Here is a 20,059-nt window from a genome sequence, read left to right on the forward strand (position 1 = left end):
AGAGGATGCGGATGGGGATGGGGAGATTAAGGGATGGCCGTCATGACACAGCGAAAGAGGGGGGTCGTCAAAAAAATTTTACAACTGAGGGGAGGGGGAGGCAAGAAAAATTGCCTAGTTCTATAAAAAAAAAAAAAAAAAATTCGAATAAAAAATATATATATTTGACATTAATTAGGGACTGGCCATTCATTGTAAGGAGAGGGGTAGTGAATACAATTTACAATTTGGGGCTGGCCATGAAAAAATGTTACATAGAATGGGAGGTGGTGGCGTTTTAACACCTGGTATTGTTGAATGTTTCTCTTGACTCTGTTGTGGCAGTATTGATGTTCACAGCATGTTGTAGTATCGTGTGTAATGTGAGATCGCGGTTCATTATAAGACGATAATGGGGGTAAGGTGAAATGGGGTTTAACGTTGCGTCCAAGATTATTGCACTTATATATCTCTGTGCACGTGCGTGTGTGATTGTGTGGGGGGTGGGGGGTGGGGGGTGGGGGTGGGTGGGGTGTGCGTGTATGGTGTGTGTGCTGCTTGTACTATTCCGAACATATTTTACGGTGCTAGCCCACTGAGATACCATATCGCAATTGTACACGGATACCCCACTGAGACACGATTTACTGACTCAGAGCTGACCAGTCTTTGTTTTAGACCCTTAATGCCGAGCGCCAGGCAGGGTAACAACAAGTGCCATCTTTTGGTATGGCAAAGCTGTTGAAGGACGGGTAGTAAATGGACCTTACGTCATCACAAAAACATTTCTCCATGAGTTGATATAGGACAATTAATACAAAGGCGAAGTTTAAGGAATACACAGCATCTGATTTGTTTGCATTTTGGCGGAACAATGATAATCAAAAATATAAAAATATAAATAGTGCCTACATCGGTCAATATCATCTCAAACATTTTCTGCACACTGGTACAATTTGATATTAATAAAGCATTTTGGCAGAACAATGATAATCAATAAACTGAAAATATAAATAGTGCCTATATCGGTCAATATCATCTCAAACATTTTCTGCACACTGGTATAATATGATATTAATAAAAGCGACAAAATCTTTTCCATAATCATATGAAATCTCTGCTACAAACAGTACATCGTGCTCGTCACTTGTCATAAGAGCGAGTAATACATGCGGAGGCCACGCTCAATGTGCTATGAATGATAATACATGTTGGAGCTACTCCTTAAACAGAGTGAGTGAGTGAGTGAGTATGGTTTTAAGCCTCTTTTACCAATGTTCCAGCAAAATCGCGGCGGAGGACAACAGAAATAGGCTTGCCGGGCGAACACTAGACTACCCGACCGCCCCGACAGGGAAGTAACATCTGAGACATGCCAACTCGAGGTGCACATTTGTCAGCACTTTGAACTGATCGATCTTCACTTCGTGCTGATAATGGAATGCTTGGTGTTAAATGCAAATGACCCCAATTATAGGTTATCTCTTAAAAGTGAATGCCATTACACCTTGACGCTGACTTTTCTCTTCTTTTGAAGGGTTTGGGGAGCTAGGGGCCCTGTGTCATGTCCCCACACGTTTACAATGTGTGAAACACCTTGTCATGCAATGCATGGGTAATTTACGACCGCCCATCTTAAACAGACATGGGACATCTGTTTGGTTATATCGGTACAGATGTGGGTCAAACATGACTGTGACAGTTAATGTACCAAGATGAATAATGACAACATCAATTTGGGATTATAATTAGAAAAGAATGATTACAGACGGATGTTAAAAGAAGTACCTACATCAAAAATGTTCTTGGGTTTGTGAGAATCATAGGTATACATGTATATGATTTGTTTGTTTGTTTGTTTGTTGTTTGACGTCGAACTCAGCAGTATTCCAGCTATATGACGGCTGCCTGTAAATAATCGAGGCTTAAACAGACAATCCAGTGATTGACATCATGAGCATCGACCTACGTATTTGGCATACGATGACATGCATTTACCATTATGTGACTGGAGTCATAACATTGCACAAATCAGGTAATACGCCGACAAAAAGATCAAACTACGGACGACAAATTGGCTGGTACCAGAATTGGCGCTGAACCATGTCATTGATTTCGTATTGATGTCTCGTTTTGGGGTTTAATTATTTAATAAACAGCCTGTGAAGTTAAGATTTTTTTATGTATTTATTGATAAGAATTTACTGCAAAATGTTGTGTTTATGTAGTTTTAAATGTAAAACCGGCGTGCACACTATGCGGTTTTACACGGTGCGTGCACATTTCTTTTTCTCATACCTCCATAAACGAAGACATATTGAAGTTTGTTTGTTTGTTGTTGAAGGCCAGATAGATGGCGGCCGTCTGTAAATAATTGAATTTGGACCAGACAATCCAGTGATTGATATCACGAGCATCGATCTACGCAATAGGAATACGCTGACACGCATCAACCAATTCAGCGAGCCTTCATGTACATATACCGGTTTTGTTTCCAAGTTGTTAAGGTGTACTCTGGCAGCGCACAAGACCAGGGTTCGACTCCCGCTTAGGTACAATGAGAGAAGCCAATCCGTGGTCACAAACAGCCCGACAACGTTAAACTTTGTTTTTATATGTGTGTAAAAAAGATGTCTGAAACAGATATCCATAAAATGTTTAGGCGACTATGGTCCCCTACAGCAGAGCAGGCCTTGCCGTACATATTTGAGCACATTTAAAAGGTCATTGTTTTCTATATAATAGTTGCAGAGTAGACAGCGGTACGTGACACGCCGTGATAAACAACCACAGGTCGAACAGAGTCCTTTTCGTCCATTAATCTGGTATAGAAACCTTTGAGTATATAGTCCTTGAGTGGAGGCGCCGCAGCCTTAACACTTCAATACGATATCACAAAGATCTTTCCTCCTCTGTGATCGAAGATCTATAGCAATTAAAAGTTCTGAGTAGTGTTCTTATACACCCGTCATGCGAGAAATATACAATCCAATCACTCAGGAGAGGTCTTCAATCAGTTATTGCAAATAAAGCATCGTCCGAGCCCAACATGGTCAAGACGTAAACAGTTTATTGGCTTCGTCTTTTAATACGTGTACTTACAACAGTAGGAATGGCAATAACGCGATTCTTGTAGACACATTGGTCACTGAGTGACCATCTCCAGAATGGGTTCCTCACACAATGGAAGAATACGGCCTGCATTAGACTGGTAGTCACAGACGGTTAGTGAAAATACCACTTTGGGCGACAGTGTACATGATTATTGATTTAACATTGGGTCCTATTTGCTGCCTTTGAAGGCTGGTTACCTTCCAGAATTAGCTGAAATAGTGTTTAATAGGAGACAATTGATTAATCGATTGAATCCTTCCGAGGCGTTAATTGAAAATCAAAGTCACGTATTGATCTGAATATTGGGTGAGGTGAGGTGAGGTGAGGTGAAATGGGGTTAACGTCGCGTCCAAGATTATTGCACTTATATAGCGACGTGCATGCACGTGTAGGTGTGTGTGTCTGCTTGTACTAGTCCGGACTGATGCCGATTTATAGTGCTAGCCCACTGAGATACCATGCCGCAGTTTAACATGAATACCCAACTCAGACAAAGTATACTGACTCCGAGCCGACCAGTCCTTGTTTTAGCCCCTTAATGCCGAGCGCCAGACAGGGTAACAACAAGAACCATCTTTTAACGTCTTTTGGTATGACGCGGCTGGTGATCGAACCCCGGACCTTCCGCTCTCCGGGCGGACGCCCTATCATTAGACCACGGAGGCGGTCCTGAATATTGGGAGTTGGGATTGTATGATTGTATGATTGGCATCTTTCCTCAAAGGTTCTTTATTTGTGATGATATATATATATATATTATATTCAGTTTTAATATTGAAGAGCGGGTTAGATCCGGCCATGGACATTTATCATCCCAAAATGACCTTTAAAAGGGTTATGGCTTATCTGTCCCGAGTGAATGAAATGGAGATTGTATGCTTAAGTACCAGGGCCCACTTGCACAAAGCGATCTTCGTGCTACGACTTTCGTAAGCCTTTGTTGAAGTGAGGGCGTTACAGTCATCGTAGCCCTAAGATCGTTTTGTACAAGTGGGCCCTGGTATCTTACCTCAAAGGTTCTTAATTTGTATTAAGAAACATATAGAGAAGTATGTTTCATGTGGGTGGGTGAGTTGGGTTTAACGCCGCTTTTAACAGTATTCCGGTTATATCACGGCGTGTCAGCTTAATAGGGGAGGAAAGCCCGAAGTGATGCAGGTCTAGGACGTTTACCACTTCGGTGAAACCCACGGGTATGGTGACAAACCTAGAAACATAATCGGGGCGAACCGGGATTCGAAGCCACAATTATAGGTTTCCGGCGTGTCCAAGGGATGCAACTCTGCACAGCGAATCGCGGCACCTTAGACGACTGGGCCACCCGTGCCCCCTCAGGTCTAGACCAGGCAATCCAGTGACTGATAACACGAGCATCGATCTACGCAAATGGGATACGATGACAAGCATCAACCATGTCAGCGAGCCGGATCACCTAATACTGTTAGTCACCTCTTACAGCAAGCATGGGTTGTGAAGATATTATGCAGTGACCTGAAAAAAAAAAAAATCACGTTCCCCACCCCTTTACTGACAAAAAACAGTCAAACAGTTATACAAAATCATAATTTATTCCCGTGAATTTTACATTGGAGCCTTAAATACCATTTTGAACAATCTGTTAAATATCATTTTGATTTGGCCAAAACTTGCATATATATTGCATATTGATATATCTATTTTCAATTGGTGATGAAAATATTGTTTATTGTTCTCCCTGTACAATGACAGTCGGAAGAGATATCCTGTAAGTTAATATATTACTGAAGTGTAGAGACATGTTGGTAGAGCTTTGATTGGTTGATGGGACATCTTAGTCAGATCTGATTGGCTGAACATTATGCAAATCACCAGCCAGTCTTGGAATCATATCCTGGAGGTAAGTCCTGCAGGAGAACATATGATTTGAAAGTATTTGGACAGTTTCTTTGAAAGGGTATTACAAACTGACTTTGTTGTCAACAACCAACAACATTAATGATTGTTAAGGAAGCGCAATATAATACAAAGCCGATACTCCAGAAAATATTCTTTCTCGATTATCCAGATTCCATTGGGCATAAAAGGCAAAATAGTGAAAATTATTAGAATGGATGACTGAAAATCAGTGACACCAGAAAAGGGTGAATGTCCTGCTCTTCTGTGGGTGCAACCCTCAACCTCTAGGTATCCGGCATACAACTTATTTTGTCTTGGCTCCAATTTAAGAACCCTTGAGTCATATCAGTGTACACAGCTACAAGTACATTAGAAAGGGATTTTCACATAGAATTATCTTTAAGCTAACTATTTTGTTCTGTCACTTTTTGCAAGAAAACAAAAGACAAAATATCCCACATGCCAACCATCTGGATCGGTGCTAGGGCTGGGACGAGTCCGAATTTACTACCCGGCTACCTACCCCTCTATTACCTGTAGGTCTCAAGAGATAGGTACAAAATGTCCGATTGGGCATTTTTTTATAGGAATGGGTGCATGGTCAGAAAGAAATGCAAACATAAGTGACTTGTAGTGTAACCATAGAGTTATAGATACGTTTTGTCATTAAACAATATATCACGTGACTAACCAGCCTTAGGGTACCCGGGTCCTACACAGTACCCACCCGGGTACCCGAGCTACTCGTCCCAGCCCTAATCGGTGTATAAACAGGTACAGGTACTTGTGTATGGCTCCATGACATACCATGATGTATATATTGCTGCATAATAAATGGAGGATCAGTTGATCTAACATGGCAAACCATCGTGAAGCCATGACAACAAAGCATGAAATAACATAGGATATATAGCTGGAAAGATATTGAAAGAATCAGAGAAAAATAGGCTTCAGATATAACATATCAGAAGAAATTGTGATAGGCATCAAACACCGGCACTCCAACAGATAAGACATGATTTGTCATTTATACAAATCAATTCAATATTTTTAATTTAATTTATTTTTAATAATGCTTTTCGGGGTGAAAACCTTTTACAATTAACAGCCCATTTGTTTCAACATGAAAGTTGCAACTTCATATGATAAGTCTAGAAAGGAAGAGTGAGTGAATGCTATTTTATGCCTCCATCAGGCATATTCCAGCTGCATCACAGCCTGTGGATGAGGCCTGGAACAGGAAGACCAGTGGTTGATAGCATGAGACAAACAATGAGCAAGATCACACATTGTGACCACTCAATCCCCAATCATGGTCTAGATCGTCTGCCCAGAGAGTGGAGGGTCGGTGGTTAGATTCCCGCTTGTCATACGAAAGATGTTAAAACAGGGTACTTGTTGTGACCCTGCCTGGCACTCGGCATTAAGGGGCTAAAACAAGGACTGGGGGGTTCGGACTGTGTCTGAGTGGGGTATTCGTTTTAAACTGCGGCTTGATATCTCGGTGGGGTAGGACTGTACTGTAATACCTGCATTAGTCCAAAACAGTACAAGCACCCACCCACAAACAAGCACACACACGCACGCACGCACGCACGCACGCACGCACGCACGCACGCACGCACGCACACACACACACACTCACACACACACACACACTCTATCTCTCTCTCTCTCTCACACACACACACACACACACACACACACACACACACACACACACACGCATCCATGTCGCAATATAAGTGTGATAATCTTTCACGCGACGTTAAACCCCATTTCACCTCACCCAATCTTGTCAACTTTTAGAACAAGCATGAAGTACTTGAGACCTATTCTGGCACGCATCCCTCAGACAACATGTACAGAGCACGGAAACCTCAGGCAAGAATTACAATGTATATGTATAGGTCAGAACAACACAGTCGGCCAACACCAGTAATTGTGTTACCTCGATAGAAACGGCTTCCCCTGGTGCTGAAGAAGTAACACACACAATGTTATATCCAAACGTCTAATTGTAACATCTTTCTGTTCAGAGAAGTGTGGATGCTATCTTCTGGACAACTTGTCACAATACAAATAACTGTCAAATAACTTTAACAATGTTTAATTTCATATTCTTCACATTTGTTAAAAATTAAATGAATTCTACTACCTGAAAATATTTAACGATCAGGTGAGATTTGAATGATTAGAACCCAAATATGCTGGAAAATAAAATCGGTAAAAAGTAAAACCATCTTTCAAAATTTGAAATAATGTTATTAAATCCTGACCCAATAACATCTGTCCTCTATAGAGGGGACCTATTTACAGATAGTTCTTTGAAAATGATAAACTCATCATGATGATATAAGATATATCCCCTTCAAAACTAGTACTACTACTGTCCTGTCAGAATATTAATAAAATACTTGCACAAACTACCTCAATAATCAATAATGCCCTGTCTGACAACCAGGCAGAGAAAATTGATGAATCCAATGAAGTATTCATAAAATATCTATCATCACCAACAAAAGCAAATCACCAAATTAAATGCTTTCTTGCAGATGAAGGCAGATTTCGTGGTTTAAAGATACACTGACAAAAATTTCAAAATGTTTATCTTCGTCAAGTCTGTTAACTAGTTTATCAAAAAGCCTTCAAAATAGGTATGATATAAAGCAAATTAACCCTTGATTTGTCACTAAAAAAAGACACATACTATATTATCATAATTTGAGAAATCACACAAACAAAACATTTCTAAAAGTTACAACTGATATTTCAGTGACTGAGGAGAAAAAATGTGTAGACAGTGACCAAAGTGAAGATAATCTCCTGAAACAGTTTCCAATAAAATACACAGAAGTGGAAATAAATTTAGTTTGTCGTTTAACGCCGCACTCAGCAATATTCCAGCTTTATGATGGCAGCCTTTAAATAATCAAGTCTGGACCAGACAATCCAGTGATTGATATCATGAGCATCAATCTATGAATTGGGATACAATGATATGTAATCAATGAAGTCAGCGAGCCTGACCACCTGATCCCGTTAATCGCCTCTTACGACAAGCATAGTCGCCTCTTGTGGCAAGCACGGGTTGATGAAGACCTATTCTAACCCTGATCTTCACAGGTAAAATAAAATCACGACTGAACATTAGGATATGATATGACAGACACTTTAGTATATTTATATATTTTTCAAAGACTAGAAGATTAAAAGATGATAAAACATTCACTTGTAGTGAGTGAGTGAGTATGGTTTTACGCCGCTTTAAGCAATATTCCAGCAATATCACGGCGGGGGACACCAGAAATGGGCTTCACACATTGTACCCACATTCACTTCTAGAGAATAATTGGTTGTTGATATCATGATGGATATGACATTATGGACTGGCTAACAACCATGGGAGCTGTAGAACAATGGGAGCTGTAGAACAATTGGAGCATTCGTGACCAACTCATGTTATCCCGGGAAAAGCCGCATAGCGACTCGTGCCCCTCTCATGGCTTTTGGCGACCGGGTTCCGTCTTAGTGCAAACGGGCATACCTAAAATAATTGTCAACTCGTCGCGTTATGGTACACATACATTTCTCCATATATTATATATATTTCAGATGCAATTTAAAGCACATCTGGACATGTGGAATTATACAGTATGATTGAACACATTTGATGGTGCCTTGGGTATATTTTTAGATGCAAGACATATGTAAAATCAAAAATTATTTCTGAGGGATTCTTTGACGAAGAACTTGAAATCATACGCGCATTCTGATTGGTTTGTCGTATTTTCGCACATAACATTCATGGATAGGTTACGGAAAGAGGCGAGTAGTGACGAATGCAATTGGAGCTGCAGAACAAATAGACGAGAACTGTTCAGCATCCCATACTGGAGAAATTAATCAGAACAGTCTGAATGATAACAATGACATTTTCAAATCTACATGAACATGTACGTACAGGACTGAAGGATACCTGTCTACATGCAAATGATTGAATCACGTTTATATAAATATGAATGATCAAAATATCATTATGTCAATGTCCAATTTGATATCATGGAAAGTATCCATATACAGTAATAACATGAAAATATCAAGTATAGCATTATCATGAATCATGAAAATGTCAAGTATAGAATTATCATGATTCATGAAAATATCAGGTATAGAATTATCATGAATCATGAAAATATCAAGTATAGTATTATGATTCATGAATATGTCAAGTATAGTTGTTATCATGAAAATATCAAGTATAATATCGTCATTAATCATGAAAATATCAAGAACAGTATCATCATGAATCATGAAAATATCAAGTATAATTTAATCATGAATCATGAAAATATCAAGAACAGTAGCATCATGAATCATGAAAATATCAAGTATAATTTAATCATGAATCATGAAAATATCAAGAACAGTAGCATCATGAATCATGAAAATATCAAGACATGTGTATAGTATTATCATGATTCATGAATATGTCAAGTATAGAATAATCATTAAACTTGAAATAACTATGTACCTTTGAATCATGAAGAACCAATAACATCATTGAATCATGGGCATAAAATAGAATCATGACAATATCATTGAGACAAATCATGCAAACGTGGTATTTCCTTGACTTTCTCTTGACAGAAACGGTGACATAAATCTGGTATACAATTCATATATAATCCCAATCACATTCATATCACATAAAACATTATGTAATCACACTGAGTGGGGGAGATACAGGACGAGTGAAGGAAGGAGAGAAAGAGAGAGAATGAGGGAGAAATAAGGAAGATGATAGCCTGGGATTAAGAGAGAGAGAGAGAGAGAGAGAGAGAGAGAGAGAGATGCAACTTTACTAAGTATCATGTGTGACATAAAAGCTTCTTCTAGACAGGGAGCAGTAGTATCTAAATGTAGCATGCATTGAGAAGCTAGGGATCAAACTTCAATCAAGAAGGGTTACGCCTCTACTTAATAAAAGCCTTTTATGACTACTGCGAGGTGACATGACCTGCTTTCTCGGACTGTGTTGAAGGCAGTGTGGAAACATTCTACCTAGAGTTCTAGTTTTCATCTGTGCTATGTGGGAAAGATTTGTATTAATAGTGAAACTGTGTACATTTCTTAAATTATACCTATTTCTTTGAAATTTTCTGATGGGCAGGTTCATGAAGCTCTCATAAAATCTATCCACCAGATTTCATTCTAAGGTCTGAAAAAACGGAAACTTTTCTCTGGCATAAATGCATCACTTAAAATCTTCACATGGAGCTATTTATGTTTTGTTAATGAAAACAATGTTTCATTTCTTGCATTGTGTATTAAGTGCTTCTGTCATAAATTCAAAAAAACTTTCTTCTGATTGATTATGCTGAGTTTACTTCACAACAATAGATAAAGTTTCAATTTCAGCAAAATACAAAACAAAAATGTGACCCTCTTTGATGGTTTTCTGAAAATTAACAAACGTTCTCCTTCAAAAGTTGAAAACAAAATTATGCCACAGAAAAATCTGATGATGATGCACATATAAATATTTTGTATTATTTTTACATCACTTCAATCACAGGCACACAAGACATTTCTAAATAAATGAAAATATCTCTAAAAATAGAATACTGAGCAAATCTGATTAAATATCTCGTCTTAAAATAATTAGAATTCAGTTTAATGTATATTATGCCTGAAAATAGGAATCACATTCAAAATAAAAAATGCCATTTTGATCGCCATGAATTCTTTCCATCACAGTTCGCATCACAATCACATAATCAAATGACAGATGTTGTAATCTTCACCAAACAATCAAAAGACTTCAACCAACTGAGCTAGTCACCCAGGCAGACGTGGATGCAAAGTAGGAATACAGACAACAGACAGACATCCAGATAGACAGATATCCGGGACAACTAGCGCACCCTGTTTTTGCCTCCGGTAGCTGAACATCCACTCGAGTCACCTCCCCTTGTTGAACAGTCACAGATTTGGTCTCCGTCAAGAAACCATTGAAACTGAACTGAAACAAACAAATACAAACTTCAACTTCAAGTGCGTCCATGTTGTACAAATATGTCCCGCCTAAATGACTGCAAAACTGAATATGTCATATTGAACGTCCGTAAGTCTTATCGATCTACGTCGCTTCAAGGCGCGGTCGGGAAGCCGTTAAAGCGTTTGCTCGTCACTCCGAAGACCCAGGTTCGATTCCCGACATGGGTTCAATGTGTAAGGCCCATTTCTAGTGTCCTCCGCCATGATATTGCAGTAATAAAGTGGCGTAAAACCATACTCACTCACTCACATCACTTCAAATTTAGCAATAAACACTATTTCATATTTTGTATTTCTTATTTTGCAATGAATCCTCTATTAAACGCAACTAATTTGAGTGATATTCCAAGTTAACTTATTTTTTTATTATTTTTTTTCTATACCATAAGAGTTGGCGGCATTATTTGCGATGAATCCTCTTTTAAACACAACTAATTTGAGCGATATTCCAAGTTAACTTATTTTTTTATTATTTTTTTTCTATACCATAAGAGTTGGCGACATTAAAAAAATAGCATGCAAATTATGATTCTTCTTGTTGTCATGTCGGCGGATCTGTCAACCACCAATAACAAATTAATCATCTGAAGCTGAAACTGTTCTGGCAGCTGACCCCAAACACCTTACCTCCAACGTGTATGTTCCGGGCATCAACATCCTCCAGTACTCTCCGCGGGTAGTTGTCTTAAACACGATCTCCTCTCTGTCCTTCACTATGACCTTCACACCACTGACAGGGTTATTGTTGATGTCTGTCACCAGCCCTTTCACTCCTGCAATAGGTCAAGGTCACAGACTGAGCTTTCCTCATTCCCTCGGCACCGTTCCACAAAGCGATTGTGGCGCTAAGTTTTTCGTAAGCCAGTGTTAAAGGATGGGAGTTACGATCACATTAGCGCTAAGATGGGGCTTTGTGGAACGGGGCCCAGGACTGAGATACACAAGGTACTGCTCCAGTAGCAGTGGTCTGAACTCTAAACTCTAAACATATAGTTCCACTTATTAACGGGGCAACACTTTTCTGGCCCTATCTACATCAGTCAAACATCACACTTGACGGTATCTTGTCACTTCTTTAAGACAAAAACATAAAGGTTTAGGATATCACAACAGATAAAAGTGGCTGGCCAGTGAAGATAAGTCTTTAAGAAAATGGTTGACATGTCCACGTGCCCTACGTTTCTTTTTCAGCAATCTAGTCACAAAAATAAAAAGTTTAAACACTGATTTCACGCTCACATATTCCCATCCTAGCAACCGTCATATACTGATGACTTAAGCCTTTGCTTGTCATAAAAGTCAACTCAACAAGCCACCCATTTCACACTCACTCACTTACCCACCCACTCACTCACTCACCCATCCACCCACCCACCCACTCACCCTCACACACTCACTCACTCAGCCACCCACCCACCCACCCACCCACCCACTCACTCACTCACTCACCCACCCACCCACCCACCAACCCACCCACTCAGCCACCCACTCACTCACTCACTCACTCACCCACCCACCCACCCACCCACCCACTCACTCACTCACTCACCCACCCACCCACCCACCAACCCACCCACTCAGCCACCCACCCACTCACTCACTCACTCACTCACTCACCCATCCACCCACCAACCCACCCATCCATCCACTTACTCGCTGAGTCACTCACTCATTCATCCAACTACCAACCCACTCAGTCACTCATCCACCTACCTACCCACTCACTCATTCAACCAACTCGCACACACACAGGGCGGCAAGGTAGCCTGGTGGTGAAAGTGTTCGCTCGCCACATGGAAAGTTTTGGTTTGAAGCCCTACATAGGTACATTGTGTGAAGCTGTGTTTTGGTGTTGCTCAAAATGGAATTGCTGGTCTGTTGCTAAATGTGGTGTAAAACAATGCTTGCTCACTCACTCACTCACTCTCACTCACTCAAACATCCAACCACCCATCCACCCACCCACTCACCCTCACTCACTCACTCAAACACCCACCCACCCACTCACCCTCACTCACTCACTCAAACACCCACCCACCCACCCACCCTCCCACCCACTCACCCTCACTCACTCACTCACTCACTCACTCACTCACCCACCCACTCACTCAATCGATCACTCGATCACTCACTTACTCACTCAAGCCACTCACCCACCCACCACTCACTCACCCATGTGGACCGGGGCGGTCGGGTAGCCTAGTGGTTAAAGCGTTCGCTCATCATGCCAAAGACCCGGGTTCGATTCCCGACATGGGTACAATGTGTGAAGCCCATTTCTGGTGTCCCCCGCCGTGATATTGCTGGAATATTGCTAAAAGCGGCGTAAAACCATACTCACTCACTCACTCACTCACCCATGTGGACCAGCATGAGGTAGTTGACGAGGGCGTCCTTGTTGTCCGTCCAGATCTTGGGCAGCTCGCTGGCCATTGGGTACTTGCAGCATGTCATCTCGACCAGCACCTCCATACAGCTGGCCCGCACGTAGTTGTAGTCCTGCATTCCGCCTGCCAACATGTCAGCTCAGTGTGGGAGGAAGCCCCAAGAGATGAGGGTCCTACACATTTACCCGGTGAAATCTAAGGTAAGATTCAAGGTGAACCTAGGGTAGAACCCATGATCCTAGGATTCTTACAGGCCTAAGGGAAATTGTTTTCCACAGAGAATATTTCCATATTTGCTCTTAGACAACTGGCCCCGCCCATGTCCTTATATTCTGAATGATCTCTTATGTCCCCCTTACCTGTTACAGGGTACAAGGCCAGACCCCAATCCCCTTACCTGTTTCAGGGTAAAAGGCCATCCCCCCACCCCCTCCCCCTTACCTATTACAGGGTACAAGGGCAGCCCCCACCCCTTACCTGTGACAGGGTACAAGGCCAGCCCCCCACTCCCTCCCCCTTACCTGTCACAGGGTACAAGGCAAGCCCCCCCCCCCCCCCCCCCCCCCTTACCTGTCACAGGGTAAAAGTCCAGCCCCCCACTCCCTCCCCCTTACCTGTCACACGGCCAAGGCCAGCCCCTCATCCCCTTACCTGTCACAGGGTACCAGGCCTGGCTCCTCCCCCTTACCTGTAACGTTGAACCAGGCCAGTCCCCTGCCCCTCCCCCTCCCCCTTACCTGTCACTGGGTACCAGAGTGCCCCATTAGTGATGCCATCTTTGAATCCCTCGTCCCCGGTGATGTTGGTACAGGGAAGCCCCATGTACATGTTGCCATGGGAGAAGGAGTAGACCTTGGAGATATGGACGAAGACATCATCATCAGGACTCTTGGAATACTTGGCGACATCATCAGCTGGAATATAACATAACTTCAGTGATGCGGTGAATGGTAAGGATCTGCAATATTAATAGCACAACAGGTGAGGTTTGACTAACACCCAGTGTCTTCACTACCTACATTAGGGTACATTATGGTACCTCTACCAGGGATAGTGGACTACCCATTAGGGTAGCCCTACTATTGATAGTGGACTACCAACATAAGGGTATCTCTACCTGGGATAGTTGACCACCAACATTAGGGTAGCCATACTATTGATAGTGGACAACCTACATAAGGGATGCCTAACAGGGATAGTTGACCACCAACATTAGGGTAGCCCTACTATTGATAGTGGACTACCTATATCAGGGTAGTTCTAACAGGGATAGTTGACCACCAACATTAGGGTAGCCCTACTATTGATAGTGGACTACCTACATAAGGGATGCCTAACAGGGATAGTTGACCACCAACATTAGGGTAGCCCTACTATTGATAGTGGGCTACCTATATCAGGGTAGTTCTAACAGAGATAGTGGACCACCAACATTAGGGTAGCCCTACTATTGATAGTGGGCTACCTATATCAGGGTAGTTCTAACAGAGATAGTGGACCATCTACCATCAGGGTAGTTCTAACAGAGATAGTTGACCACCTACCATCATGGTAGTCCTACTATTGATAGTGGACCACCAACATTAGGGTAGCCCTACTATTGATAGTGGGCTACCTATATCAGGGTAGTTCTAACAGAGATAGTGGACCATCTACCATCAGGGTAGTTCTAACAGAGATAGTGGACCATCTACCATCAGGGTAGTTCTAACAGGGATAGTTGACCACCTACCATCAGGGTAGTCCTACTCTTGATAGTGGACTACCTATATCAGGGTAGTTCTAACAGAGATAGTGGACCATCTACCATCAGGGTAGCCATACTATTGATAGTGGACTACCTATATCAGGGTAGTTCTAACAGAGATAGTGGACCACCTACCATCAGGGTAGCCATACTATTGATAGTGGACTACCTATATCAGGGTAGTTCTAACAGGGATAGTGGACCACCTACCGTCAGGGTAGTTCTAACAGAGATAGTGGACTACCTATATCAGGGTAGTTCTAACAGGGATAGTTGACCACCTACCATCAGGGTAGCCCTACTATTGATAGTGGACTACCTTTTTCAGGGTAGTTCTAACAGAGATAGTGGACCACCTACCATCAGGGTAGTTCTAACAGAGATAGTGGACTACCTATATCAGGGTAGTTCTAACAGGGATAGTGGACCACCTACCATCAGGGTAGCCCTACTATTGATAGTGGACTACCTATATCAGGGTAGTTCTAACAGAGATAGTGGACCACCTACCATCAGGGTAGCCCTACTATTGATAGTGGACTACCTATATCAGGGTAGTTCTAACAGGGATAGTGGACCACCTACCATCAGGGTAGTTCTAACAGAGATAGTGGACCACCTACATTGGGGTAGTTCTAACAGGGATAGTTGACCACCTACCATTAGGGTAGCTGTCCCAGGGATAGTTCACCACCTCAACACCTCCATGGAAGTTTGCAGACAGAACAAACGGTATATCTTCAATCCACTTCATTATGTTCTGTGTCTCAATTTGAATTGGATCTGGGTTGGTTGCAAAGTAGTCAGGGAAGTTCCGATTCAAATCATATCCGTTATTGTTAAACCTTGAAATAAAGACTAAAGTCTTATTAAAGTATACATTTTAACATTACAAGAAGAAAACAGTGTTATCACTCTCCCCCACAATTGGGCACATTAGAATTGTGTTTGTTTATATAGTAGCGAATAATATGAAGCTGATGAAGACAAGGCCAAAGTTAACTTTTTTTGACAGGGGGTGCAAATAAGATTATTCATTTCTTATTCAAGTTAACTTTCACAAGGAAAAATGATTCCCGCCGACTGGCTACGGCACTGGATGATAAGCATGGTGTAAGGGCCAGCACTCTGTAAAAATACATGTAGTAAGGGATGTAACTCTGGAGAATATAATTTTCATGCCACCAAGTTTTAAACTCACTCTTAATCAGCATCTCTTAGATAAATTTGCAAAGTTTTATTCATGTAACTTCTGTAGTTTCTCAGAAAACTTGTCCCCATTGCAGACACTTATGCAGTAAAACTGGGAAACACAAAAAATATTTTTTTTAGAAATACCAAAACATCAAAAGGCACCAGTTCAGCATGTGTTTGATACATATGCAGAAGTTTCAGAATGAAATATTAAATGTTTTTTTAGTTATGCCCCAGGAAGGAATGCTACATATATTTGATTTTAAGTCCAGTTTGTTGCCAAGGAACCACAAAATATAATTTTGTAAAGAAGTATCAAAAGGCACCAGTTCACCAGGTGTTTGATACATGTGCAAAGTTTCATATTGAATATAAAACAGATTCTGAGTTATGCTCCGGAAACTAAATGTGACGAACGGAAGGACAGACAGACAGTACCCAATCCTATATGCCCCTCAACGTTTGTGGCAGGAAATAATAAATAATAAATAAATTTACTCAGACTGTAGCTGATGTGAATATTTCAGAGTTCAGTTGCCAATAGAATCTTGAAAACTGACAACATTCTTACCCCTAAAATAGTGTCATGGTAAGAAGTCAACATTGTGTTGTTAAAGAATTGTAGGCAATGTCAAACTGGAAAGGTCCCCAAAAGATCAATATTCAAAATGTTTGTTTGTTTGTTGTTTAATGCCGGACTCAGCAATATTCCAGCAAAATGATGGCGGTCTGTAAGTAATCGAGTCTGGACCAGACAATCCAGTGATGGACATCATGAGCATCGATCTACGCAATTGGGATCAATGACATGCATCAACCAAGTCAGCTGGCCTGACTACCCAAACCCGTTAGTCACCTCTTACGACAAGCATAGTTGCCTTTTACAGCAAGTATGGGTTGCTGAAGACCTATACTACCCCAGATCTTCACGGGTCTTCAAAATGTGATAACCCTGTTACATAGACTGTGATATCAAATTTTTAAATATACTTCTCGAAAGAAGTTAAAGAACACCCAATTCTTTCATATTATGAAATAATATAATAAGAATGATATGAAAGAAACGGGTGTTCTTCAACTTCCAAAAAGCCATCTGAGTGCTCATATAATCATAACTCTCATACTTTATCATCGACTTACGATAGTCGTAGCCATACCAAAGCTTTGTGGAACAGAGCCTTCGACTTCGGTTATGACCGTGTCTCTTCAGGGTTCATCATCAGAATGTTACCAGTGAGTATAATGATCCCTGTCTTACCTGCCCACCACACCTGTACAGTTGCCCTCGACGGACTTGGCGAAGCCGTCTGGATTCATGGTAGGCATGAGGTGGACGGTGGTGGTGTTGAGGAACTGGGTGATGGTGTTGTTCTCCATGTAGTTGGTCACAAAGTATTCCACCAGATGCAGCACCATCTCACGGCCTGGAACCTGGACACAGGGGAAGAAATGTTGGCGCTGCACACAGAATAGTTTCAGTGGCACAGTCATTCTTGTTTGACAAGGCAAAAACAACTTCAAAATAGCCTGCCATAATTAAAAATCCAAAACATACTGAGGCGAAAACAACTTCACATTATTCCAAGTCAAACTGACAAGGTGTCAACAAGGTGTCAGCAAGAGGTCAACAAGATGTCAACAAGATGTCAACAATTTATCAACAAGGTTCCAACAAGATGTCAACCAGATGTCAACAAGATGTCAACATGATGTCAACAAGATGTCAACAAGATGTCAACTATATGTCAACAAGGTGTCAACAAGATGTCAGCAAGATGTCAACAAGATGTCAACAAGGTGTCAACAAGATGTCAACAAGTTGTCAACATGATGTCAACTAGGTGTCAACAAGATGTCAACAAGTTGTCAACAAGATGTCAACAAGATGTCAACAAGGTGCCAACAAGATGTCAACCAGATGTCAACAAGATGTCAGCAAGATGTCAACCATATGTCAACCATATGTCAACAAGATGTCAACAAGGTGTCAGCAAGATGTCAACCATATGTCAACAAGATGTCAACAAGATGTCAGCAAGATGTCAACAAGGTGTCAACAAGATGTCAACAAGGTGTCAACAAGATGTCAACGAGATGTCAACAAGATGTCAGCAAGATGTCAACAAGGTGTCAACAAGTTGTCAACAAGATGTCAACAAAATGTTAACAAGATGCCATCAAGGTGCGAACAAGTTGTCAACAAGGTGTCAACAAGTTGTCAACAAGTTGTAAGCAAGGTGTCAACAAGTTGTCATCAAGATGCCAACATGATGTCAACAAGATGTCAACAAGGCAAGCCAGGGTTGTGGCTGGAATCCAATATTCTCCCTGATCAGGAGCAATGGTTTGTCAGCACCATGATCTAAGACTGGCATCACTTCAGGCTTTCCTGCCACATTATGCTGAAACGTCATGGCGTAACTGACATACTGTTCAAGCAGTGGGATTGTCAAGACATTTGGTGATATATTTCATAGCAGATGACGCTCAGGCAAGATCATCAACACATCACAGAATCATATGCTAGGCTAGGCGAGGCTATATGATGGCAGCCTGTAAAAGATTGTTATTGTGAGCAAAGATCCACATGGTGGGGGTATGTTGACAAGCTGTAAAGAAAGTAACTGAGCCTGACCACCGAATCAACTAAGTACCACCTACGACCAGTGGGTTGCAATTCCCCGGAATCCCCTCAGGAGAGGATTGTTACCTCGTTTCCATGCATGTTGCCAATGTATTTCACATTGGGGCGAAGCAGGGCCTGGTCCTTGGGACTCTCTCCGATGGCAATAACCCACATCTCTGCCCCTGTAACATGGGGGAAAACATAAACTTAAAATACAAACATTCCAGACATTCCAGACATTGATACTTGCATTATTAAGAACATAATTCAAACGTACATTCACACTCTTCCGAAAAGTGTACGCGTGAGTTATATCTGGGTACATTGTGACATACGTACCACCCATACTCTTCCGAAAAGTGTACGCGTGAGTAATATCTGGGTACATTGTGACATACGTACCACCCATACTCTTCCGAAAAGTGTACGCGTGAGTAATATCTGGGTACATTGTGACATACGTACCACCCATACTCTTCCGAAAAGTGTACGCGTGAGTTATATCTGGGTAGATTGTGTCAAACGTACCCCCCATACTCTTCCCCACACTGTACAGATGGGTTATATCTGAGAAGATTGTGTCATACGTACCCCCATACTCTTCCCCACACTGTACAGATGGGTTATATCTGGGTAGATTGTGTCAAACGTACCCCCATACTCTTCCCCACACTGTACAGATGGGTTATATCTGAGAAGATTGTGTCAAACGTACCCCCATACTCTTCCCCACACTGTACAGATGGGTTATATCTGGGTAGATTGTGTCAAACGTACCCCCATACTCTTCCCCACACTGTACACATGGGTTATATCTTGGTAGATTGTGTCATACGTACCCCCCATACTCTCCCCAACACTGTACACATGGGTTATATCTGGGTAGATTGTGATATACGTACCCCCATACTCTTCCCAACACTGTACACATGGGTTATATCTGGGTAGATTGTGATATACGTACCCCCATACTCTTCCCAACACTGTACACATGGGTTATATCTTGGTAGATTGTGTCATATGTATCCCCCCTACTCTTCCCCACATTGTACGCGTTGGTTATGTCTGGGTAGATTG

At 41.6% G+C, this 20,059-nt stretch overlaps 1 protein-coding gene across 1 annotated transcript in view; it reads right to left on the minus strand.

Moving 5' to 3' along the window:
- Positions 1-4,645: 4,645 nt before the first annotated feature.
- Positions 4,646-20,059, minus strand: part of LOC124137854 (carboxypeptidase D-like) — a 114,116-nt gene continuing 98,702 nt past the window's right edge. Inside the window, exons 4-12 of the mRNA XM_048385285.1 lie at positions 19,067-19,164; positions 17,615-17,787; positions 15,823-16,007; positions 14,153-14,329; positions 13,386-13,538; positions 11,656-11,801; positions 10,896-10,993; positions 6,920-6,945; positions 4,646-4,976 (exon numbers count right to left, since the gene is read on the minus strand). Of these exons, the coding sequence (XP_048241242.1) occupies positions 4,957-4,976; positions 6,920-6,945; positions 10,896-10,993; positions 11,656-11,801; positions 13,386-13,538; positions 14,153-14,329; positions 15,823-16,007; positions 17,615-17,787; positions 19,067-19,164 (1,076 nt within the window). The 3' untranslated portion in view covers positions 4,646-4,956. The remainder of the gene's footprint in view (positions 4,977-6,919; positions 6,946-10,895; positions 10,994-11,655; positions 11,802-13,385; positions 13,539-14,152; positions 14,330-15,822; positions 16,008-17,614; positions 17,788-19,066; positions 19,165-20,059) is intronic.

Source organism: Haliotis rufescens, unplaced genomic scaffold, assembly GCF_023055435.1.
Source record: "Haliotis rufescens isolate VD_foot unplaced genomic scaffold, xgHalRufe1.0.p SCAF_57, whole genome shotgun sequence".
NCBI classification, from domain to species: domain Eukaryota; kingdom Metazoa; phylum Mollusca; class Gastropoda; order Lepetellida; family Haliotidae; genus Haliotis; species Haliotis rufescens.